At 35.7% G+C, this 27,045-nt stretch overlaps 2 protein-coding genes across 5 annotated transcripts in view; both read right to left on the reverse strand.

Moving 5' to 3' along the window:
* The window catches only part of LOC123533544 (uncharacterized), a 43,539-nt gene extending 20,369 nt beyond the window's left edge, over positions 1-23,170 (reverse strand). Inside the window, exons 1-4 of one of the 4 annotated variants that reach the window (XM_045315207.2) lie at positions 23,074-23,170; positions 5,395-5,521; positions 2,475-2,618; positions 1,476-1,547 (exon numbers count right to left, since the gene is read on the reverse strand). In XM_045315207.2, the coding sequence (XP_045171142.2) occupies positions 1,476-1,547; positions 2,475-2,618; positions 5,395-5,487 (309 nt within the window). In that variant the 5' untranslated portion in view covers positions 5,488-5,521; positions 23,074-23,170. Of the gene's footprint in view, positions 1-1,475; positions 1,548-2,474; positions 2,619-5,394; positions 5,522-11,402; positions 11,729-23,073 lie in introns of those variants that run through there. The other 3 variants (XM_053519432.1, XM_053519430.1, XM_053519431.1) reach the window with 3 other exon arrangements.
* LOC123562577 (E3 SUMO-protein ligase ZBED1-like) lies at positions 15,168-17,846 on the reverse strand. The gene is made up of 3 exons (XM_053520478.1): positions 17,289-17,846; positions 16,787-16,922; positions 15,168-16,447 (listed from the first exon to the last, which is right to left on the reverse strand). Exons 1-3 carry the CDS (start codon positions 17,844-17,846, stop codon positions 15,168-15,170), a joined length of 1,974 nt encoding a protein of 657 aa, XP_053376453.1.
* Positions 23,171-27,045: the final 3,875 nt, after the last annotated feature.

Consider the following 27,045-nt stretch of genomic DNA (forward strand, 5'->3'; position numbering starts at 1 on the left):
TTGAAAATGTCTTCATGTAGCCCGAATTTTGAGATAAGTGAGTTCGAGATATCGAGCTTCAACTGTATATTCAGACTGCATCAGTCAAATGGCCGACTATAGCACATGAGCCGTACCATGAGAAAACCAACGTAGTGCGTTTGCGACCAGCATGGATCCAGACCAGCCTGCGCATCTGCGCAGTCCGGTCAGGATCCATGCTGTTCGCTTACAGTTTCCCTAATTGTAATAGACTTTGAAAGCAAACAGCATGGATCCTGACCAATTTGGACTTGCCCTAAAGCTGGACTCTTCTATGCCTACAAGCTTATTCAAAATTACAAACATGTACTTGTGATGTACAACTGATCATGCAACTTTTATAATATCTACCGTAGAATAATTAAATAGGAATACTCAGCAACCCAAACTCATTCCAGCCCATCTCTGCATCATAAGATATAATATCTGAACCATAGATTCATTAAAACAAGGAGCTGCGTTTTCAAGACACAAAATCATGCCCCCGGGTGTATGACCAAAGGTATTGTTTTTTTGAGGTTTTAAGTTTGAAGGTGAAGGTCAAATGCGGATCAAGGTCATTTATATATAAGTCAGTTTGTATATCTTGCCACAAGGATTGTTGAGTGTGAACTAAACTGGGTGATTAATGTGGGCTGTAGACAATCTGGTTTGTACGGACTCACAGCTAAACTGACAGTTCAACTTCTATATGCCCAGGGGCATAAAAATCAACACCTGATCTTGTAGACTATTATCTTTCTAGCAGTGGTCTGAATGAGCTTGAGCTTTCAAGGCTGAGCCGTCAAGTGCATTTTATTACAAACACAATAGATTAATTCCTGAAAAGTTCAGATTTGCGAAAAGTTTGCGTGCTGAAAGACCATTTATTATCATAAATAATACAATAAATTTACAGACATCTGAAAATGACTTTTACAATTAGTGGACTCAATGAAACAATTGAAACGAACAAGAATTTCTGTAGTGCAATTCTTTCAAATGTGTCAGTACATTAAATTTTATCATAGGATTTTTTACTGGCATACACACACAAGGTAACAACTGTTTTTGTTTTTGTAAAGGCTACATTGCTTGTAATTTTGGAATGTGTCCCTGTTCCAAGAACAGAAAATGTTAAACAATACAGATCTATTGTGACAGCCTCAATGTTACAATTATTTCATTGGATTTATATTTTTTTAATTAGGGGAATGAGGGACGTTGGATCAGATTTCAACATCCTCGTCAGTAATATTGAATGCCAAAAATATTTTTTATTGTTTCAACTGTGAATGAACTGTTATTCAAACCATCCTCAATGCCAGTCGTCCTAAAACATAATATAGAAATTTTGTTCATATAACAGCAATAAGAAATGTAAACCAGAAATTAACTGACACAATTGGAGAACTTACTACAAAAGTTAAAACAAAACATGTGACATTTTATTTGTACATTCTAGACGTACTTACATTAACGAGGCAGGAATCTTGGCCCGGTTCAGCACAGCATTGACACAGTATAATATCTACACAGCTTATTTTCTGTACATAAAACAAAGAAAATGTCAAGGCAAACTGACCAACAATTATACAAAAACATTTACACAATCAGATAACATTTTATCAAAATAAAGTCAGTGGAATAAGGAACTTTCCTGCAACCTTGGAATGGAAACAGAAGTACCAAAATTGAGAATACTTGTAAACATGCTGAATGTGATCAGATGTGCTAAATTATGAATATCCTGCAGCATTTAGCTCTTTTATGTGCAACTTCTGTGAATGTGGCTAACCAACACAAACTAGAGGTGCTTTTGAGAAAAGCGCATGTCTCCCACAACTGCGTAATCATCTGAATAGTAAGTCTGTCTTTGTTTGTGGCCTATTGGTATTCACATGTTGGAGTAACCGGTCTACAATGCTCTGTCAGTAGTGTTGGAGTAACTGGTCTACTATGCTGTATTGGTAGTGGAGTGGAGTAACTGGTCTACAATGCTGCACTGGCAGTTGTTGGTAATTATGTTCAAGGGCCATAATTCCGAAGTGCCTTGGCCAATTTGGCTAGTTATCAAATTTGGCCGAGGTCTTATGGTCAAACACATTTTGTTCAAGTTTGGTGAAGATCGGATGAGAAATGTTCGACTTAGAGTGTGGACAAGCTTTGTGACAGACAGACAGACAGGAGTAAATCAATATGTCTCCCACACCACTGTGTGGTGGGAGACATAATTCATTTAAAGCACAATCAGCATACAATGTAAATGTTCTGACTTCAACAAGTTTACAAGTTTTACAACTACTGTTTAAGAGGGGGAAAGGTGCTTTTTATCCAAGGGACATCCCAGTATTAAGCCTACTGTTGAAGTAGTTCTACAACTTCTATATACATGTATGCAAAGAGTAAATTATTCTCCTAAGCATGCTACAGAGAATGTATACAAATATGCTAATAAAGTTATTCTTTTCTACCTTTTTAGGACAAACTGAATTCAAACATCCATTGAGACTAGGGTTACAACAGTCACAGGTGTCAGAGACTGCTTTACAACATGAACAGCTTTCACCACCTTCAGTTCCACAGGGAGCACACTCACAGTCACAATTTCCACGATGCTGTAAGCAGAAATATTTCTCCGTAGAACTATATAATGTGAAACGTAAAATGAAAAAATCTTCCCCAGAACACAAAGTTGATTATAAAAGAGCACAGTCTTAAGGGGACGCATATTGCTACATTCACAGTTCATACAGAAATGCGGAAGGGGTGCATATTCAAGAAATCGATGGTGGGAAAATAAAAAACATATTCTTAAACTGATATAATACTGATGGACACCTGTAATATTCAGTATTTTGTGGATAATGATGTGGTACTATGAATGTAATAGGAAAACAGAGGTCTTTGTGAAAGTACATTCAACACAAAATATTAAGCTTTTGTATAAGGAAAAAACAGGTTTTTTACAATAACAGTGTTCCAAATAATGTTGAAGGGATGAGATTTTCTTTCTAACACACCAGGTTTGCTTAAACATGTAAAAATTTAACGCCACGTCATTTCAGCTCGGGATGGACGCCATATTTCTCATTGATAAAAATGTAAACAAAAAAATCAGAGTGGGATTAGCATTGCAAGGGCATAACATGACATACTACACAATGAATACCTTAGAACAGATATCTAAGATGCTACACAGGTCAGGCGGGTTAAATGCATAATGACGATCACTTGAAATTCATCTTGAAAAGGTGGTTAATTTTAGTTTATTTACATTGTTTTTAATTTTCCCACGACTTCTCGGCGATTCACTGCAAATGTATTATTGCGCCGGACGAAAGGTAACTCTAATAAACAACGGGAGACAACTTAGGTGTCAGCACGTGTACGATTTTCAAAAAAACATGTCGATGATTATAATTTCTTATCAAATAATGAATCCTATTCAGATATTCGTCTTTAATATTAGAAAATTATTAATATCTGTGGACATTTGTCAAAAAATATTACTTACATTGGACTACTTTGCGCATCAAACTGGTTTCCGCTTCAGTTGTGAGGCACTTCCGTTATACTTTTTGACAACAAAAACAAATCAATAAAATCACTTATAAACCGACTGCTACTTAAATCAGTGTAAGTAAAGTTGTTGTTACAACATTATACATGTTCGTTACGTTATGAGATAAAGTTTATCTTGAACTGCATAATCAATTAATTACGTTTAGATGATATTGCATTTACAACTTATTTGACCCCATTTTTTACGTGAATGACAGCATTCTCGTGCAACTCGTGCAAACAGAATTATGAAAAGTATGGTGGAGAATTCAAGGACAAATTATAAATGACATTAAAGTGAGGATAACTGTATATTCGTCCAGTTTTGATCATTGACATGCCTGCTGTGTATTAGTAACTTTTGTGAACAAGATTAGAATGTTACTTTTGCACATATACACATTGATTAGACCTCTCAACCAAATTTCATACCTTATTTTAGGGATTTTTAAGACAATACATTTTCAAAAGTTTGTTGAATGTGTTTTGATATTTAAGTGCATTGTAGTTCATGAATACCAAGTTAAAAATTAATAATGGCAACATTTCTAGGCCCTTATTGTAAGCCACTAGACTTCTGTAACGATAAATGATTAATGTATTAAGGGGAATATACTCTTTTAGTTTTGGAATGTGGCATTCCTTGACCACCGTATCTTTTCTTATGCACTACTTAGTAAACAAACTAAATAATGTATTTTAGCTTACATATGCGAAATGAAAAGCAAGACAGTGACCATATTTCACATTCTTTCTTTAAATTAGAATCTGTACGACATTGATAAATGTTTGGACAAGGTGAAGCACTATTATTTTCGCACCAAAAAGTCTTAATTGTTGACTTTGAATGTACACAGTAAGTCTTATGTAATTCAACAATAACTTTCTTGTTTCAGTTTTCTCATTTTTATTTTAGTGAGCAATCCTTTGTGTACTTATAACAGTTGAAACAGTATCCATTTCATGTACCAAAACCTTGTGCTTTTTTGCAGGGAAATTTTATCATACCCCACCCACTTTTTTCTAATTTCAAAGTATGCGTCCCCTTAATACCTGAAAATTCTCTCCAACCAAATAATAAATGATAATAATGATTTTTACGCTGTATTATATACCTTTCTTAATATCTTTTGTCTAAATTAAAGGGATATTTGTCAAACATTTTCATTGGTAAGAGACTGCAACTCTGCATACATATTCCTAGCTAGTCATACAAGTTCTACACTTTACCCTGTATCGTTTATTTCTTGCAAAAAAAAGTGGTCATCAAAGGATCACAAACAATTATCTTATGTAGTTTTGAATATTATAAGCCTAAGAATTTCTCTAGTTACTGATCTGAAACCATTTTCTGTCTTGAGGTCACTATAGCTTTAACCTCGACTTTTGACCGCCTGATTCCCAAAACTATAAGGGTCATCTATAGTCCACTGGAAACCATCCTATGAAATTTAACTACTTTAGGCCAAAGCATTCTTTGGTTATTGAGAATTTTATTGTTAACCTAATAATCTACAAAGGAACAGGTCAACAGACACATTATGAGCCACACCATGAGAAAACCGACATAGAGCATTTGCGACCAGCATGCGCATCCACCTAGTCTGGTCAGGATCCATGCTTTTCGCTTTCACAGCCTACTGCAATTAGAGAAACTGTTAGCAAACAGCATGGATGTGCAATCTGGTCAGGATCCATGCTGGTCGCAAATGCACTATGTTGGTTTTCTCATGGTGCAGAACATATGGACCATCATAAGCAAAACAACATAACCCCTTACCTCTTCATTGATCGGGCCTCAAAAATGTGAAGAATTAAGAAAATGCTTACCTTCAGAAATCTGTATAATCCAAAGAGAGCTAACACTAGAACCACCCAGCAAGCGAGTACAATACACACTATCCCTGCCACTGGGAGAGCCATCACACTACCTGTACTGTCTTACATTGTTTTCTACCTAAAAAAGAAACAAGAGGGTCATAATGACCCTGGATCGCTCACCTGAGTAATATGAGCTACATGTTTCAAATGTCAAAATATCAAGAAAGTCAGTAGGTCACATTCATGGTCAATGAAATTCAGTTTTACGATTTATGTGCAACACTGTGTATGTCATCAAAATTTCAAGGCTGTATCTTAAAAAACAAGAAAGTAGGTCAGTAGGTCAAGGTCACAGTAAAGTGACAACATATTACTTGGGGTCATCAGGTAATTATAATTAAACAGTCTTGGAAATAGGATCAGATGATTTTTAAAGTATTTTTCCAACATAACTCACATAACAACTAAGTGACCCCAGGGCGGGGCCTCTTTTAACCCCAGGGGCATAATTTGAACAATTTTGGTAGAGGACCACTAGACAATGCATCATATCAAATATCAAAAGCCTAGGTCATATGGTTCCAGACAAGAAGATTTTTAAAGATTTTTCCTATATAAGTCTATATAAAACTTTGGACCCCCAGGGCAGGGCCTCTTTTCACCCAAGGGGTACAATTTGAACAATTTTGGCTGAGGACCATAAGACAATGCTACAAACCAAATATCAAAGGTCTAAGTGTTGTGGTTTCAGACAAGAAGATTTTTAAACTTTTTTTCCTATATAAGTCTATGTAAAAACTTGGGACCCGCGGGGCGGGGCCATATTTAACCCTAGGGGGATAATTTGAACAACCTTGGTAGAGGACCACTAGATGGTGCAACAAAACAAATATCAAAGCCCTAGGCCATGTGGTTTTGTACAAGAAGATTTTCAAAGTTTTCCCTATAAAAATCTATATAAACCATGTGACCCCCGGGGCGGGGCCATATTTGACCCTAGGGGGATAATTTGAACAATTTTGGTAGAGGACCACTAGATGATGCTACACACCAGATATCAAAGCCCTAGACCCAGTGGTTTTGGACAAGAAGATTTTAAAAAAAATTTCTTTCGGTTGCCATGGCAACCAGAGTTCTGCATGGAATTCAATTCTTTGAATAATTTTGAAAGGGGGCCATCCAAGGATCATTCCTGTGAAGTTTGGTGTAATTCTGCCCAGTGGTTTTCAAGAAGAAGATTTTTTTAGAAATTGTTGACGGACGACAGACATCAAGTGGTCACAATATCTCACCTTGTCACTTCATGACAGGTGAGCTAAAAAACAAAAGCTACAGGTGATAAGGGCTCTTTCAATATGTCAATAAATGAAGCTACTATGGAATTTAAAAGAAAAGGACCATGACGGCTCTAAAATAGCTTGCCTGACCTTGATTTTTGACTTTAGATATATGTCATAACACATGCAACAATTTTGTGTAGTGTGAAAAACATTTATCAAGAAAGGATTCTGGCAAGAAAGGGGGAGGTTAAGTGGAACCATTTGCACAAACTTGAGAGGATCTGGTAAATATCCATCAATACATTAAAAAGAAGTTGTTTCCTTTAGAGGCTTCAATAGCTCTTAATTGTAGTCAAGCAGAACCGCTTGGAAAAGGCTTGAGAAAGGTCCATTCAGACCAATTTCATGAACATGCATGAAGCGATTTATGAGGTCATTTAATTCTTTTCCCATTTTTCAAAAACATTTTGACAGCTGTGTCCTTAGCTAATGCTTCAATTTTGTTTTCTTATGGCTGCTTTGATTAAGTTATAGCATAACCCCAGAGAGTTTACCTTACTTTGACCTGCAACATCCGCACTCCCCCTGGAAAATTTTGAAATACAGGTACAAAATGGTGGGCTCTGGTACATTTTTTGGTCTAAATTGTGAAGTACTGGGAGGGGTACCCCCATTTTAGTGGGGGTTTAGGGTGTTCTCTCCCTGGAAAATTTTGAAATACAGGTATGAAATGGAGGCATCTGGTACATTTTTTGGTCTAAATTTTGAGAAAATACTAACCCTTTGCCCAAAAAGTTGGATGCAACTTTGACGAGTATAGGTAACTTCTCAGACAACTGGTGGGGGGGGGGGGGGAGCATAGCTGCCGGCAACCTTTTATGCTCCAATATCAAGATCAGTATTCAACTTATATAACAAACTGTCAGCATGTTTCTGCATGTATAAGCGGGCACTAGCAGCATGTCAAAGTTCTCTAGAGCCTCACAGTACACCATCAGTCCTTATATTATGTAACAAAATTCATTATACAAATAGACAAACAACATTTGTTTTAAAACATATTCCTGCTTCTTTAGATAAAAGAAAGTAGGAATAGTAGGAGTTTTTAAAAAAAAAAGTAGGAAAAAAGGTAGGAACAGACCTAAAAGTAGGAAAACGTAGGATTACTTGAAAGCCTGACATAGCTATAAATTATACCCCTGCCTTTTTATCATTACATTTGTTTTATCAATGACACAAGTCCAAATGAAGATGGAATATAGAAGGAGGGTACTGGTTTGGATGACAATAGTGTGATGTTTATGAAACTTAAATACGACTTTCTTTGAATATAGCAAGTACCTAGTACCTTAGATGTGAAGTTGTTGATCCCATGATGGCATCTTATTTGTAAATACACTCTACGTGGTTATTTTCATCATGTTTCCTTAAAAATGCCTTACTTTTGATTCTGTTTATGCACAGGATCCCTCAGTTGGCGCAATTTTGCCTAACAGGATCCCTCTTGACTCTCTCAGACAAAATTTTCTATCGGCACTGGCGCCCTCTCAATTTAACTTCAGTGTTTGAATTATGAGATGGTATTCGTATTTAAAAGCAGCACAATAATATGGACTTGTGTGACCGGGCCGACCGGGATTTCTATATTTGTTATGGTACAGATGTGCTGCTGAAATGCCCCCTTCTCACACTAGCTATACATGAATAGCCCATCTTTGTATCAAATCAAATTATACAAATTCTAAATCTACTTTAAAAGTGATTTAAGAAACACTAAGGTATAGGTAAATTTGATGATAATTTAAATATGCATGTTTTATGAAATTGCTTATTTTCAATTTAAAAGCATACATTTGTATTAAGGGAGGTAAAACACCATGATTTATTTCCCTTAGAAAAAATGTTGTTTTCAATAAGTATACCATCTCAAAATTTTAACACTGAAGTTGAGGGTGCCAGTGTCGATAGAAAAGTTTGTCAAAGAGGGTTCCTGTAGCTCAGGGTCAAATTTCATTTTGGTACAAAACAATATGTATGTTGTCCAAATTTGAAAGCTGTGGCTTGAGAAATGTGAAATTAGGTCACTAGATCATTTCAAGGTTAAAGTTCATTTCGGTAGACAGAACTATGCATGTGCTTCAAATTTGGAGGCTGTAGATTGAGAAATGTGAAAGTAGGTAATAGGTAAAAATCAATGTCAAATTTCAATTCAGAACACAAAAGTAAATATGCTTGCGGTCCAAATTTGAAGCCTGTAGCTTGAGAAATGTGAAAGTAGGTCAATCTCAAGATCAAAGTTCATTTCGGTACACAAAACAATGCATGTGGTTCAAATTTGAAGGCTGTAGCTTGAGAAATGTGAAAGTAGGTCACTAGGTCAAAATCAGGGTCAAATTTTATTTCGGAACACAAAACTATGCAAGTGGTCCAAATTTGAAGCCTGTACCTTCAGAAATGTGAAAGTAGGTCACTAGGTCAATCTCAAGATCAAAGTTATTTTCGGTACACAAACCTATGCATGTGGTCAAAATTTGAAGGCTGTAGCTTGAGAAATGTGAAAGTAGGTCACTAGGTCAAGATCAAGGTCAACTCATGTCAAGGTTCATCTTGCCACTCAAAACTATACATATGGTCCAAATTTGAATGATGTAAGTTATGGACATGAAGATTCTAAGTTTTTCCCTATATAAGTCTATATGAACCATGTGACCCCTGGGGCGGGGCCAAATTTGACCCTAGAGGGATAATTTGAACAAACTTGGTAGAGAACCACTAGATGATGCTACATTACAAATATCAAAGCCATAGTCTTTGTGGTTTCGACAAGAAGATTTTCAAAGTTTTTCCCTATGTAAGTCTATCTAAACCATGTGACCCCCAGGACGGAGCCATATTTGACCCTAGGGGAATAATTTGAACAATCTTAGTAGAGGACCACTAGATGATCTCATATACAAAATATCAAAGCCCTAGGCCCTGTGGTTTTGGAGAAGAGGTTTTTCAAAGTTTTTTCCTATATAAGTTTATATAAACCATGTGACTCCGGGGTGGGGCCATATTTGACCCCAAGGAAATAATCTGAATAATCTTGGTAGAGGACCACTAGATTGTGCTACATACCAAATATCAAAGCACTAGGCCCTATGGTTTTGGACAAGAAGATCAGAAACCGTTTAACTGTTCCCGGCCAATGTGACCTTGACCTTTGACATACTGACCTCAAAATCAATAGGAGTCATCTGCTGGTCATGACCAACCTCCCTATCAACTTTCATGATCCTAGGCCCAAGGGTTCTTGAGTTATCATCCGGAAACCGTTCTACTATTCAGGGTCACTGTGACCTTGACCTTTGACATACAGACCTCAAAAACAATAGGGTCATCTGCTGGTGATGGTCAACCTCCCTATCAACTTTCATGATCCTAGGCCCAAGAGTTCTTGAGTTATCATCCGGAAACGGTTTGGTCTACATTCCGACCAACCAACAGACATCTGCAAAACAATATACCCCTCCTTCTTCGAAGGGGGGCATAATAAGATGGGATCAACAACTTCACATCTAAGGTACTAGATACTTGCTATATTCAAAGGAAGTTGTATTAATTTTCATAAATATCAAACAATGTTCATCCGAGCTGGTACCCTCTGTCTACATTCCATCTTCGTTTGGACTTGTGTCAACAGATAAAACAAATATAACGATAAGAAAACAAGGGTATATAGCTACGTCTTCCCATGGTTCATGTTTTTATGCATAACCCATGTCCTGGGCGAAATTTTTGATTTTGCGAGCTCCAACACTGGAGTTCATTGTTTACCGCATAGAAGGTCCTGTGCGCAAACAGAGAGGGATCCTTTTTCTCATTTACCACAGAGGGACCCGATACACACCGCCAGATCGGTTTGAAGCTTTTACTCATTTAGAATTACATACTATTAAAGTAAACCCTGGGAGAGAAAATACCAAGGTCCCTACTGGGGCTCGAACCCCAGATCTCGAGATCTGTAGACACTAACCATGTCGCTAAAGGGTTAGGCAGTGGCTAGAGAACTGGAATCGGTTCCCTAGACAGCGAACTTATTCGTCCGGGAACTGGTTCTCTAGCCAAAGTACCGTGCATAGGCTAGGGAACCGGAATTTTATTTTCTATGCATAAAACTGTCGAAATTCACTTTCTTTCTTTTGGTAAGTATCATGTGCATGTTCTTATCTTAATAAATTAATTAATTTTACCATTTTAGCAAGCTATGCCCTTTTATTTATTTGTGTTTACTGTGTCTACAGAAGTGTACTCGCCGCATACTGTCCGCCATATTGGAATGATAAAATAAACTAGTACGAATGAGTGCAAAATCGTCGACACTGGAGCCGAAATAAACTTGAAATTTAAACTTAAAAGGTATAAGACAATAAAAAAAACAATTAAAACAAATTAAGTAATTTCTGTTAATTAGTATTGATTACATATCTTTGAACGTGAAATGCCGAGGTGTTACAAACCGGTATTTAAAGTGATCAAAGAATCTGTATGAAGTTTTAAGGGCAATTAATAAATTCAAATTTGTTCATCTATAAACATGTAATGACGCAAATAGAAACCAATATTGTTTTATATTTAAATCATTTAAACATAGTACAAGTTTAAAGCAAAATTTAATAACATTTGGAGACAGTAAACGCAGATAAATGCAAGGGCATGGTAAAATTAATTAAGATAATAATATCCCAGACTCACCAGTTTCGACGCACATAACAAGCAACATGGCCGCGCTTTTTCATTCAGTAACATACGTGACTCTATTAGATGTTGCATGTACACTAACCTTTTATGCATTGAATCATACCAATAACATCTTATTCTAAACAACTGACTGCCAGAAATCAAAAGGTAAACAACAACTAGTGTGATCGGCCATACTTTTTTCTAACACCCCTATTTCGACACATCTTACTTGATACTTGTTACGAAGCTTTTGATTGGCTTAAATATTTATGCAGTCACTGTAAGTAATGTGCTACACCATAACTGTCATGGATGCTGCAATAAAACTTGACATAAGGCGTAAAAAAAAAATTGTTTCCAGTATCCCGACCTACCCTAAATTTTTGGCTCGACCCTATATGTTTTTATGGCCTTGGAGAATAATTTTTTCAACTTTTTAACATATAAGGGGCTAAGAACATAAATAATCACTCTGCTTTTTTAATACACACTGTCTGATGTTTTTTCTTTCATTTTTCTGGACTGCAGTGTTTACAGAGGAATTTGGCACATTTTGTTTTATACAAAAGTTTAGATGAACCCAGTGTTCGCAGCCTACTTGACAAGAGAAAAAAAAAATGAAGTGTGTAGTAATGATCGCATTGATATATAATGCGTACACCTTCCAAAACAGTGCATAAAATAGTGCGATTACATATGTCACATGGCAGTGATGTGAACTTGATAGCACCAAAGTCGGCTGCAGACGTACAACAAAATTTCCAGTAACTTTTTTAATCTAAGCTTCTACAGGGACGTTTTTAAAATGGATGAAAATTTGCATTAGTAGAAACATTAAAAATCATGTATAGGGTAAATGAAAGTTGATAAATATATCTTCAAATCCCGAACTTTCCAACCTTTTTATCAGTAAAATTAACCATGATGTTTTCTGTCATTACACCGAGTAACTACGTCAGACCTAAAAAAAAATTGTTTCCAGTGACATGGCCAAAAAAAATAGTGTAGGTAGGTAGGCATTTTTTTTTTTTTTTTTTTTTTTTTTTTTACCTACATGTAACACTATCGTAGTTTCAAACAGGGAGATTATAAACCTTATAAACATGCATCCTATTGTTATGTTTGATTTACACCCGGATGTACAATGACTTTGATGATGTTTTAGCAATATAAAATGCCATTTGATTGTGTATTTAAATATTATGAAATAAGTATTTGCTTTACATGTTTGCGTTTTGTTGTTGTTGTTTTTTCATTTCCAGATTTATAAGCCCATCCGATTAGCTCAAGGTAGAGCAGTCGATCTACGGATCAAGTGGTCATAGGATCGTTGTGTCCTATATCATTCATTCTCCGTCGCTAATTCATGTGGAGAAGTTGGCAATTACTTGCGGAGAACATGGTTTATATTTAATTAAACGTGAAACTTGAATGAAATCTTGCTGTGGATTCTCTCTTTAAATAATATAATTTTAATATTGAATATTATTCAACAACCAACATTTATATTTCAAACTAAAACCAAGTAAAAGCACACTGGCCAGGAATATGATTTGCATCTTTGATCTGCATTGAGATTAATACCATCACCCCCTACCCCAATCTAAAATTCTGGATTAACTGGAAATGCCAGACAATGAAGTTTTGACTGGTATGCCCAAATTGTGAATTATTAAAGCTGCAAGTGGTTGTTCAACGTCTTACTACTACTATAAATCCCATCTAAAACCTGACTTTTCAAGCCTCTGCAGGCCTCGACCTTAACTTTTTTCAGCAGGTCCACCAACCCTAACAGAAGAAAAAGGCCTGCTGCGTACTCTTGCTGTGTACATACAGCGTATATGATGCGTACATGATGTGTACTGAAATCAAGGGCTTTAAATAGTACGCAGGATATACACCGCACATACACCGAAAGTACGTTTGTAGTACACTTTTGACATGCAAATGAGCTCTGCCGCGTACTACTTGCTGCGTACATGCTGTGGACTACATAGTACACAGGATGTACGCTAGAGGAATTTAGTATGCGGGAAATAGTACGCAGCATGTACGCGGCACATACACTTTTCACATGCAAATGAGCCTGCGGTGTACTACCCCTGCGGCGTACATGCTGTGTACTCCTGGCCCGAGTCCTGCGGCGTACATGCTGTGTACTCCTGCGGCGTACATTCTGTGTACTCCTGGCCCGAGTCCTGCGGCGTACATGCTGTGTACTCCTGCTGCATACATGCTGTGTACTCTTGTGGCGAAACTGCTGTGATAATGTAAATTCCTTACCCCACCAACTTTCTTATGCAAATGCTGATCATTTGGACAGAAAAAAACAGAAAAAAGATAAGTGACATGCATCAATAAGTATTTACCCTTACCAAAATAATGTAGATTGATGCTATCAAATAAATTAGTATGCTTTTCTTCATCTACTTTTCAATGAAATAAATCAATTTTTGTAGCATGTAATTTGGTAAACATCTGAAGAAAATGGCGTAACTGCATCAAGGGGAAACAACTTTAATGCAACTAAATATAAGTGTTATAAATTTCGAAGTATCTGCAGTGTACATGCAGTGTACTATTTTCTTGTACAAGTCCCTCCTGCGTACATGCAGTGTACTCCTTAAATTTTCAGAGTCTGTGCTGCGTACTTGAAGTGTACTAGTGACCTCCTGCGTACATGCTGTGTACTCGTCGAAATAGTACGCGGCATGTACGCGGCATGCGGTGTATGTAAAATGTACTCCTCTGGCGTACTACTGTGTTCGCGGCATATACACAGCAAATACGCAGCATGTACGCCACAGAGGCTTGCTTCTGTAAGGGAACTGCTGAAATCTAGTAGACCCGCTCAGACTTTAGTGGACCTCCAAACGTCATAACTTCAATTGACTCAAAGAAACAGGGCTTATTTCTAAAATAATTAAAAATGGAAGACTAGCAATCTGTTATCCCGAAAAATAATTGTTTTGTAAAGTGTCCCAAAATATGGACACAATAATCATCATCCACCCGACGTCGACCCGTGTTGAAAGTGAAAAAAAAAAATTAACAATTATCGGTAATTATTCTGATGATAAACTAAGTAATTAGCCTTGTTTTCATCATCAATTAACACCCCCTCAAAGAGCTAAAAGAAGTGTGTCAGTTATTATGGCATCTGAAGTGGAGATCAAAGTGAATAGTTGCCCGAGATTGTCATGGCATTACGTCATGTTTTCACGCCATGTGACACATCACTGTCTAATCGTACTTTCTCGATTCCTTAAATTGTTGAGAAGAAATCAATAAAAAAGGTTTTTCTTTATCTTTTTTTTAAAGCGAATGTGCAATATCCTGAATAAACTGACATGTAAATGTGTCAAACCGTGAACGATGATAGTGGATAGCCTACCTCTGTGACCTATTTGCCCTCAAGGAATTTTACATTATTGTTTGAAAAGAATAGGGGTGGGTATTGCCACGAAAATTGGTATTGCGATATATTGCAATATTGTATGTGGATATTGCAATATACTGCGATATATTGTACCAGTTATTTAATGAACAAAAACATGACGAATCATACTGTTTTTTTCAAATTTATTCAATTAAAAATGAGTACCTCCTCAATAAATAAAAATAGTATTTAAAATACCAGTAAACAAAAAAATAAAAGTTTTGACTAGATTATGTTATATTACACAAATACTATTAAGTATTAACTGTTGATTACTTATCAACTACTGACCAGAGTGACCATTAGCAATACAGTTTCAGCACAGACAAGCTAGCATATTAAGCATCCATATTCTTTTTTAAGAATATCAGCTGGTCAACACGTTTTGGTTTTAAGCTTGCTCTTTGATCTGAAATTATATCGCCAGCTGTGCTGAAGACCCTCTCAGAAGGGACACTAGTACTGGGGATGCAAAGCATCTTCCTTGCAAGGTAAGATAGGAGGGGGAAATGACCTTGGTTATCCCTCCACCACTTTAGGGGATCTTCACTAAGGGGAACTGATGACAGTTCCTGGTATTTGTGAATTTCAATATCTGCCTGCTTTAAAGGAGAAACAGCTTCCTCAACCTTTGTAACATATACATCACCTAGCAAATCAGACAAAGCACTGGACTCAAGTTTTGGTTTTTTGGCAACAGGGGAAGTGTCAAAAGATTTCTGTAACGTACCAGGTAAAGCTGGTAACTCAGGTGTTGCACCCTGATTGGTAACAGCATTTGTACCCAAGGTTCCAGGTTCTTGTTTCACCTGTACAACGGCAACGGGCCTAGACAATTTTGCAAGATCTGTTGTCAGATCATTGTATACCTCAAACCTTTTTTGATCATCAAGATGTGCAAGAACCTTGAACCTAGGATCAAGAGCTGTAGCCTTCAGTAGTATGTTATGGCTTTTATCATAACGACCTTTCAGATCATCTGCAATGGCTGCTTTCATGGATGCTATGGCGGGCAGGTCATTATCTGAAACATTCATATAAACATTACAAAGTTTATTGTACAATGGTATGATAATGGACACTGTTGGACTCTTTTCACTACACAACATGGTAGTCGCCTGCTTGAGAGGTTTAAGACATTCCGTGACCTTAGTTGCAAGTGTTATGCCATCATCTTGTAGGAATTTCATATTCTTGTCTTTGTGTGCTAGTTCACCTGACAACAAGGCAGCAACTACTGCAGCCTGCATTTCTAAATATCTCTCCAACATATCATAAGCACTGTTCCACCTAGTTGCAACATCTATTATGAGTTTATGGTTCGGTAAGTCAAGATTACTGGCCTTAACCTTCAGAAGAGCGGCAGCTGTAGTGCTGCGATGGAAAAAAGCTACGATATGTCTAACTCTGGCAAGAATAGCTGAAACACCTTTGACTTTAAGACCCTTTTGAGCAGCAAGATTTAACACATGAGCGAAGCACCCGAGATGTAATTCACACTGCAGAATCTCCCCTGCCCTCTTCATGTTGGCAGCGTTGTCAGATACTAAGTAGAGAGGGGTCTGTGGAATTCCCCACTCTACCAGGGCTTCCTTCAGGAAATCTGCAATATTTTGCCCTGAAAAAAAAGATTGTATGTGTAATTTGCAAACATTGAAAGAAAGACAGTTTTTCGGACAAGGTTCAACTGAGTTTGTTTCTGGACATCATTTAAAAATGTTCCACTATCCATACTGGCATACTCCCTAACAATGGACTTCATAATTAATGGATCTGTCTAAAGCAATATAAAAAATTACAGGTTCGGTTTGATTGATGGCAACTTTTGAACAAATGAGTAAATGGGAAAGAGATTTTCTAATCAATTACTATGAAAACGTAAGGACCGATGCTTAAAGGATTTTTTAATTTAATAATTTTATATTAAGATATTGTGCTGTTCAAATATACCATATACCTGTGTGACTATCAGGCATGGCTCTAGTCATCAGTACATAGTTCTTCATCTCCCATTTTTCGTTGATGTGTGTTGAAGTGACCGTGATGTAGCTTTCTGTGGCTCTACTCGTCCAGCCATCCGTGGTTATAGCAATCTATAACGATAATCACTTGAGCATTAATTTTGTATTTCAAAATACTTATTTTGGTACACATTTTACAGCAGGGTAGACTGAGGCTGTGTAGAAGAAAAGGTCTTACTAAATCACACAGTCCAATGTTCAAACCACTCTGCAAGAATATTATAATACTATGTGCTGACCAGTGCCGAGTCTGCTGACCCTAGGCCCAAGTAGGACCCTTCAAAAAGCAAATGTGTTTAAAATGCTTTTTATTGTAAATGATACTAAAATCTTAATCTTTCAAGTGTTATTTATAATAATTTATAAGTAATAATTAGAAAACTAAAATTTTCATACAAGTCCCTGTATTTTACCTGTTCAGCATTTTTGAGGTCTAACTTCACAATCTCCCGCACTTCTGCATATTTTTGAGGGATCAGAATCGACGAGAACTGTTTGCGACCTGGGATGGGAATACCTGGGATCGAGAGCTGCTACCATCTTCTTGAACCATGGAGTTTCAACAGTACGAAATGGTCTCATATCATGAATGAGAAAGTTAGTAACAGTTGATGTTATTGTTTTAGCTTTGTCCGAGTTTGCAGCGTATTTAGTCTTGCTGGCAAGTAACATGGGAATAGAGGACTGAGTGGAAGAAGTACCAGTGACATTTTTGATCACCTTGATGGGTTTTTGATCAGATGATTCTTCGGATGGCTGCCTGAACTTGTCCGTGGGCTGCCTTAACTTGTCCGTGCTGATAGAACTTTTAGAAGGGTGATGCGCATTCATATGTGACCCTAAATTTGATGTTCCGCCGCTGTATTTTACGCACATTTTACAAATTTTACAAACTGCCGTATTTACAACCAACTCGCCGTTCTGACGTTTTAACCCAAAATACTGCCATATAGATGATTTTGCCTTTTTATTTTCAACAATGTCGAAGTCCGACATGTTGCTATGATGCCGATTACCGGATATTCAAAAGCGAAAGTAGACTGCGTCAAAATATTATTTAGTTTATTGTGCGGCACTACATTCGGTTTACGGATACAATCATATAACACAGGTTGCTCAATTCACCGATTATAAACGAGGAAAGTGGTATAGCTGTTGTATGAATAATGAATTCTAGTTGATAGAAAAATTACTAATGAGTCGCTGACAAATACGAAATTATATTTATCTAAATTTTCTTATTGGTTTTATTATGTGGAATTGGGTCCGTAAAATAGCTGTAAACCAGTCTGCTACCTGCACCGGAAATGAAAGGAGAACATTGAAAACAAAGTTGAATCGTGCTGGCAAGAAAATGATCTTTTTTTGTGAATCTTCTTGGTTAACGTTAGTGTTACTTAATGTTATAAAATAACCGGTATTCGAAAATCATATCGCAATATCGTATCGTCGGAAAAAACATCGCAATAACCGGTCTACCGCGGTATATCGCCCACCCTTAGAAAAGAATATCTAAAAAAGTGTGGTGTCAAAAAATACATGTACAATGAATAATTTAAAACTTACTAAAATCCGCAACAACATCATACTGCTTTATTTTAAAACCACATTTCTATTTACGTTCACGAGGTCACGTAACCTATTCTGCCGTGCTAACAGAAGTCTGTTTGCCAAAAATCGTTTTACTCCATGTATTTAAATTGCTGCTGCTTTTTCATTATTTAAGATTTTTTAATTGTGTTTTTTGTACATTCTGGTCAAAAGTCTGAATTTTATTACCATAGTATGTACCGTTTATTTACTTTAAGAAAGAAGTAAATAATCAAGATAGGCTGTTAGAAATTTTACAAAACATTATATGAAAATTTGATCGTTTTTAAAGAATTTTGCCTACATTCCTGTGGATATCTTATTAAAATTGTTATAGAACTCAAACTGTATTAGTTCTCAAGCGGTGTTGAAAATTTGAAGCGATTATATTAAAAAATGAATGCACTATGCGCGTTGTTTGTGTCAAAAGTAACCGCGATGTAAATTAGATATTACGATAGGGCGCACGTGCTTGTGAAATGGAAAATTACCAGCACGACGTTTTGATATTTTTACGATTCACGGGTAAATTCCGGTCAATCCAGGTAATTTTGCCTGATGTAATTTCTCAATTTGGTAAAGTTACCACGAAAAAACCACTCGCCCAATCGATGGAGTAGTCCATTCGTGCAAAGAGCTATAAAAATAATAATATACTTATTTGCTAAAATATGCGGCCCGATTTTACAGCTAAAAAAGTTTAGGGTCGGCGGTAAAAAAATAGGGTAGGTCAGGTCACCGGAAACAAACAACTTTTTTTTTTATGCCTCATCGGAAACCCAAAGTTAATCGAGAACAAGGTCAAAACTAAACAAAACGGATTTCAGCTGCATTATGCATATAAATAAAGTTCCAGTTCCCTAGCCTATGCACGGTATTTTGCTTAGCAACTTAGAGAACGGGTTCCGGATGAATAAGTTTGCAGTCTAGGGTAGTCCAAATAATTGTACTCGAGAGTTGAATATCGTTATATTATTTTGACTTGTCGATATCCGCCTCCGAGTACAAACCAGAAAAGGTAAAGAATGTGGTAGCACTGTCCTCTTCTTTGCGTAAGTAACACTCAATGGAATCCGTTGGGCAGGAATTATGTTATGATAATGCAACGGATAAAAAAAAGAAATACATACACAGAAAGCCTGTAATTTTTCCTTTTCAATGATGTATATATTACCGAGATTTCTTGAGAAAAATTCAAACTATGACAGTTAAAAAAAATGCCAAGGTTTAACACGAGTGTACTACATATCGGAAAATGGCCGATCACCGGTAAACACATTACTACACGAAGCGTTTTCATTGGTCACGCCTCCAACCGCCATTACATGAAGACGATTGAAACGTTAGAGGTTTAAATTTTTTACAACAGAAATTCTTGATAAATATGTCCTGTTCTTATGTTTTTTATTTACTATTTATGATTTAAAACAACAGGTAAGCAGTTAGGGCTAAAGAAAAATCGTGACTACTGATAAATCGTAATTTCAATTGACCACAGTTTCCACCACAGTTTTGATTGTTTCTGGTTGAGACCTCTGAATTCCAGACAGTTCCCCCCCAAGACTATTCCCCCTCTGACAATTCCCCCCCTGACGATTCCCCCCCAAACTGGGGGGGAATTGTCACCTTATTTTATTTATATAATTTTTTTTTTATACTGATATAAAAATATCTTTTTTTACTAATTTTGTTCTAAGGTGAGCTTTTTATTATTCTACATGAAAAAATTATTATTCTTTGACCTGGTAACTAACAGTTCATTGGATAATTATATTTATGTCCTTTATTCTATTATCTATATTTTTTAGTTAGACATTGTGAAAATATTCTTAGGACGGGCGTCGGGAGGTGTTTGATATTGGGGCCGCGAAAGGTGGGGTAGGTACTGGAGGGAGATACCTCCTCCCATAATGGAGGTACGGGGAGGTTCCCCGGAAAATTTTTGTTCTGGTACATTTTAGGGGTATTGACTCCAGTATTTTCTTACCATTTACATAATGTTACAAATTTAAGAAATGATCTAAAAAGTTTTTCATGATGAAAACATGTTAAATCAGAGAATACGTACCTCATCATAGAGAAGCCAAGCACAGAACACTGAATGAGCGCTGTTCAGGATTTTTTATTCCAAAAGTGCGTTTTGGAAATTTGAAATTTAGTGGTTGGTTAGGAGTATCCATTATGAGTATTATAAAAGATTTGAAAGTGGTTAAACTTCACTTCTATTTTGTTTGAAATATCAATTTTTGAGTAAAAACAATTTATGCAATTAATTTCTTACATATTAGCGGTGTGATAAATCTTAATACTTAATTACCTCTTCCATAAAAAAAAACATGACAATTATTTTTCTTAATTTTCTACATTAATTCCTTAGATCTTAGCGGCACGGTATATAATGTGGTATCATTTTTAAGTGTATTGACTATTTTGTGTGGCTTCTTTAATAAACTTAGCTATCTTAAGAAGCAGCTTAGCATTTTTCGAAGACATTGAATTATCATTATTTTTCTGAATAGTGGGCCATTGTGTATTACCAAGGTTCTTCTTTCTAATATCTGTATATTGAGTGTAGGACAAAATCCCCTGCGGATTTTTCAATATCTATAATTATCTACATCTAATGAATGTGAATGGAAAGAGGTGTCTTGAAAATAATTATTATCATAGAGTATAATATCGATAACTGATGCACTTATTAAAGAACAAAATTCAGCCAAAAGACTCAAAAAGAGATTTTTAAATAATTATGTTAACTGTGCCATTGGTTAACTGTATCCATTATTTTAACTAATGTAGATATTTTCAGGACACAAATACACAAAAATGTATCGCATAAAATATGAAAACGCCAGAAATTATTGGCAAAGATTAATGAGTGCCAGGTCAGTACTTACGGACAATTATAACTCACAGGACAACTGCATCCGCTTTATTTGATTTTATATATATGTAGAATATGATAAATACTTCCATCTTATAGAAGGATTATTTACACATGAAACAGGAAATAGTACTTGTATAAAATAAATCTCAAACCTTTTTGGGATATTTTATTCCAGAAAAAATCCCTAAAAATTAAAATGTATAATAATTAAGGGATACATACAAACAAATCATTGTTCCTTTGACTTCTCAACTCGATTGAAAGGTGCTGATTACCAGAATCGCGTAATGACATTATTGCAATAAACAAATTTAATCAAAACGGTAACCAGTCAATCTTTCACACCTCTTGATTGAATTACCAGCTGTAAAACAGTAATCAAAGCTGACATTGATCAATCAATTATGATACTGTTGTTGTTACATTTTAATTGTGATTATGATATTTATAAACAATATAACAATTTGTCCATGTATAATGACAATTATCAGTATTACTTTGTGTGATACTTTTGATGAAGCACTTGTTGGAAATTGTGATAAACCAAAATTAGATAATGCCAATCAACTTCTTCTTGTAAGAAATTTATCAAAACCTGTATTGTAAGGATATAGTACTTTTTATCCAGAGAAAATACTATTACTCCATGCTTTCTGGAATGAAAGCAAACCGACACATGTAACATCCTTAATAAATTTCATGATGAATTCCAAGGACGTTTCAACTTGTAAAACTGTATTGATATTTCATCGTTTTTTTAATTCATGTTTGCAGCTTCGTTTTTGATCAAGTTTTTCATATTAATGTTTAAAGTGATATTATTGGCTTTTATTAACATTACTGTAATCTTTTTAGTTTTCCCCAATTAATATGATTAAGACAGTTTTATTGTCCAACATCGGGAAACTATATGCTATTTTGACGATCAGATTACCTTATTAAATGTAAATATTTTCTATTTTTTTAACATACATCTTTGCATAGAGGTTCCATTATAGATACTGTTAACAAATAAATAAATTGCTTTAAAAAAAATTAACTTCTCAGCCATGGCTACTTATCCAAAATGCTACTACTTCACATAAAAAAATCCTTATTTTGGGTACCAAATTAATGCATCAAATATAAGTTTTTCTATTTACTTTTAAATATACAGTATTGGAGTATAGAATTTTTCCATATTAAATAAACTTTACAACCCTTTAAACATATTATAATATGGAGAGGGGGAACTGTCACCCTTACATAACATTGTGGGGGGAATTGTCCGGGAGTGAATTGTCTTGGGGGGGAATTGTCTTGAGGGGGAATCATCTTGGGGGGGAATAGTCTGACAACCGAGACCTCTAGGTAGACAACGTAAAATATCAAAATGTAAAATCGGTCTGCCCGAGGTCTCATTATTTAGACTACAGTCTAGGGAACCGATTCCGGATCTCTAGCCACTGCCAAAGGGTTAACCAAACAACAAGGCTGTTGGAAGTGGCCTATAAACTTACTATCACTACACTGTTTTAGAAGTAAACAGTAGTAAATATATAGTTATAAGACTGCGTTAAATCTAGTTATTAAAATAATACAACGTCTTCTGACGTTTTGTTCAGTTTCGGAACAGGTGTCAGTATGACAAAAATTTATGTTTTCGAACGATATTTAATGGCAAGTCTATTTGACTAGACAGGGGTGTATCTTGTTCCAGTTGCGCTTATAATTTTGTAAAATTGTCACTGATTATTGCCATATTACCAACAGGTTTAAATGTAGGATCGTTAGTGTATTGCAACTGTTTTTTTCATTTTACTTTGACAGGCACTAGCAGGACTCCCGGGAAGATATGTCACGTGACCAAACAAACCGTAAAGTGTTGGTAAATTTACGACATTGGTTAACGATCAAAGACCACCAATTTTGGTCACCCTTTAGGCACTAAAATGTGAATTTTTAATAAAGAAACTACAATAAGGATAAATTATTCAATAACCTTATGTTGCTAAAACATTAAATTATGAAAAATCTTCATGTTTTCATGACAGATGTCATAACTTTATTGTTGTCTCAACTTTGACACATTTATGCACTTTAATCTTCGATAGTCGAGAATGTGCTAAAATGCTTCTAAATGCATTTATGATAAGGTCATTGTGATCGTCTGGATAATTTAAATATTAAGACCTCCTGACTGATAAGGTGTTGGTTGATGTCAAAACTTGTTAATATTTTAAATACTTACCACGTACGCTTTCTTGAATTTGATTGGTTTTTACTGTCAATTACAGTCACAATAGGGCTCATTTTGATTGGTCAGTTATTATATTTTGAGAGCGAATATATTTTCAAGACAGCAGGTTTCTAGGAGAATAGATTTAGATTTCCAAGTAGAAACATTGTGGTTTTCCACTAGAACACTAGAATATTTTAATACTTAAATCTTTTTACTAATTGTTATACTCCACGGATATCCGTGTGAATACTGTTGATTGTTAACTTTAAACTGTGGTTTTCAACTGAAGAATAATAAAGAAGAAAATCTTTAACTGTGTTTTATTACTTGGACATAATAAGTAGTACCTTAATACCTATAACTTCCATCGTATTTTTCGGCATTACAACTGTCATAATTAGTCCATTTATAACGGGCAGTTAATCTTTCTTTACACTGATTGCTTTCAACTTGCCACACATCTAAAATGGCCTGCTATAAAACAGAAAGCTGATCATTTCGATCTGATTGAAAGATAAAAGGTAAGGGTAAATTTTCTGGAAGCACAGAGCACCCCAAACACGCTATTTGCAACATTGAACACACTTCACCATACCGTTGCTCTTCACCCCTGTTTTTATCTTTTAAATCACTAACACACTTTTCTTTCCCGATTTTCTTTTATTTTCTATTAACAATCATTGTGGCTTGACGCGCACAAAAGTGTAAACGTCCCAGTAAAGGGTCAGACAGTATTGGAAGATAGATAGATAGACATATGTAAAGTTGAATTCTTCTAAACCCGGGGCTAGAGGGCGTGGACGGTAGCTTGCATTTCCACTACCGTCCATGAACAGGCTCAATCAGACCGAGCCTGCATCATTTTCTTTTATGTCATGTTGAGCGACCTGTTGTTTTCCACTTTTTCTATTTCATTCTGATTCAAGATACAGTTTTCTTGGTAAAGTGTCAGGAAACGGATTGCTTTCCTACTCCTGTATCATATCGCTGCATTCACATAGCCTTGCTGCTGCTTCTACTGTTGCTGCTGCTGCAAAGAGTGTTTTTACATATCTGGATCATAACACTAGGTAAAAAGGCTTTAGCACCCAAGTTCAATGTCAGCGTAATTCTTTTCACTAATTGTTAGTGACTTGGTAGCATATATTATAGGTGTATCCTCTTTGAGGCGTGCTGCTCCTAAGTCTGACTAAGACATTGAAAGCTAATACTGGTTATTACATGCTTGGACCTTTCACAAATCTGCGCATGTGACTCATCCCAGGAAAATCCTGCCTCCTTGGATAATTATTCTCATAATAATGACTCTCAAAGGCTCTGTGACCTGTGCAAAGTTTGGTGCATATCTAGAGAAATAACTAACCATGCTAAGGACAGTGTCAATTTCTAAACATGTGTAAGCGAATAGTATTTTGGCAGGATCGGGACTGATATCTTTTTCGGAAATCAGTGTTAACAAATATTTGATAAATATATAGCTTTGTGTGATTTTCTGTAGTTTGTATTTTACACCCCACAATAGTTTTCTAAAGGTATGTGTTGCATTTCTTAAAGATTCTGTCGACATGTGGTAAACATTAAGGTAATTTATATTAACACCATTCTTTTTATAGCATCTATTTCATCTTACAGATTTTATTTTAAAAAAAGAAATTTTTGTATGTATTATCAAAATTTTATCTGTGGCAGAAAGAAGAAGTTGTGATATATAGACTCATCGGCGTTGTCTGTTTTGACAAATCTTTTTGTATAAAAAATCCAAGGCACTGCAAAAATGTAAGATTCTTTTGGTGTTGTATGTTACAAGTTGTAACGTTTATGAAATACATGTAAATTTGATGATACTAGGCAAATATATATCCTTTGCAAGCTATGATTAAAAACAAAAACACAAGTCCTATCATATGATAAAGTGATGCAATATGAACTGCAGAATAACAGCTGTACTAAAACTAAATTATCTTGAGAAAGGAGCATGAAAAATATAAATATGATTAAAAACACTGTAGAAATAAAACACGGACAACGTTTCATATAATAACGCTTAACGAACAGTACCGAAAAAAATATGACAAAGATCCAAAAAGAATAGCCACGTTCCAAAAAAAAATATCTTAAAAGAATAGCCATGGTCCAAGAACGCATCCCTTGTATTCGTGTGTACATTGCACGTATTAGATGCGAAGTAAAAGTATTTATTTTCAGCATTAATGTTGCTAATCACCTGAACAGTATCATTGGATTAGTACTACAACAAATCTTGAGTGCCCAATGAAGACAATTACACACTATTTTGAGCCCAAAAAGAACAGGGAAATCGAACGCTTTGAATTCAGAAATATTAAACAAAGAACGGACGAATCAACTGATCAATTTTGTACGCGTCTTCGTCAAAAGTCAGAACTTTGTGAATTTACACAGACAGATGATGAAATAAAGATTCAAATAATTCAAGGCTGCTTCTCAAAAAGTCTTAGAACAAAATGCCTTGAGGAAGAAAGGGCATTACCGGATATTTTAATTCTCGCACGGTCAATGGAAATAGCCAAGAAATAAGCTTCAGAAATGGAAAAAAATACGTATCAAGACGGTGTTCAAAGGCTTAAGACGAAACAAAACCTACAACAACAGCCAATGTGTGTGACTGCACGTCAACAACAACGTCAGCCGCAACTTCAACAACGACGTCAGTTCCCAAAACCGAATAACACCTGTAGAAACTGTGGTGGAAAATATCCACACCATATGAACGAACTTGTAATTATTGTCATAAGAGGAATCATCTGATATCAGTTTGTTACAAACGACGAAAATTCAGACAATTTTGAAAATTCTGACTCTGAAGGAACATACGGAATGCGTGAAGAAATCAAATCTGTGAAATCAAAGAAAGTGCCGAAAATAAATGTCAAAATCAATGACATTGATACGAAGGTTTTGATCGATACGGGAAGTTCAATAAAAATTATTAACCGGTCAGTGATTGATAAAATGTCACCAGCGCCAAAACTTGAAAAATCAGAAATCAAATCAAATCAAATCTGAAAAGTAGATCCCTCGGAAGCACCGAGAAGAAAGCAAAAAGCATATCCTTTCGAACAAAAGCAGCCTTTTTATATTAAAGGAAAATATAAATTAACAGTGGAATCGAACTGTAGATTTGTGCTTACTGATTTTCAAAATATCAAAGGAAATTCAGAAAACATTATTAGTTATGAAACAGCTGTAGAGTTGGGAATCGTACCTGTAATTAACAGTATGAGAAACAGTGACTATAACAAGGAACTGTATGAAAAATATAGTCAGTTGTTCAATGGTCTAGGAAAACATAAAGACGTTGAAGTCAAATTCCACGTCGACGAATCAGTTGTTCCGTCAACACAACTGCCAAGGCGTGTTCCGTTCCCCGTCAGAGAAAATGTCGACAAAGGGCTCCATATATAGCGCAATGCCTTGAAAACCTTGACGTCATAGAAAAGGTCGACGGTCCGACGCCT

The sequence above is a fragment of the Mercenaria mercenaria genome, chromosome 12 (assembly GCF_021730395.1).
Source record: "Mercenaria mercenaria strain notata chromosome 12, MADL_Memer_1, whole genome shotgun sequence".
Taxonomy (NCBI): Eukaryota; Metazoa; Mollusca; class Bivalvia; order Venerida; family Veneridae; genus Mercenaria; species Mercenaria mercenaria.

Bases quoted from the DNA above. Each gene is read 5' to 3' on its own strand.
- LOC123562577 (XM_053520478.1), bottom strand. From the start codon at position 17,846: ATGTCGGACTTCGACATTGTTGAAAATAAAAAGGCAAAATCATCTATA. The intron at 16,923-17,288 runs GTTAGACCTCAA...TTATCGTTATAG, and splicing joins GAAGTGCGGGAGATTGTGAA to ATTGCTATAACCACGGATGG. The intron at 16,448-16,786 runs GTATATGGTATA...CTTTTTTTTCAG, and splicing joins CATGCCTGATAGTCACACAG to GGCAAAATATTGCAGATTTC.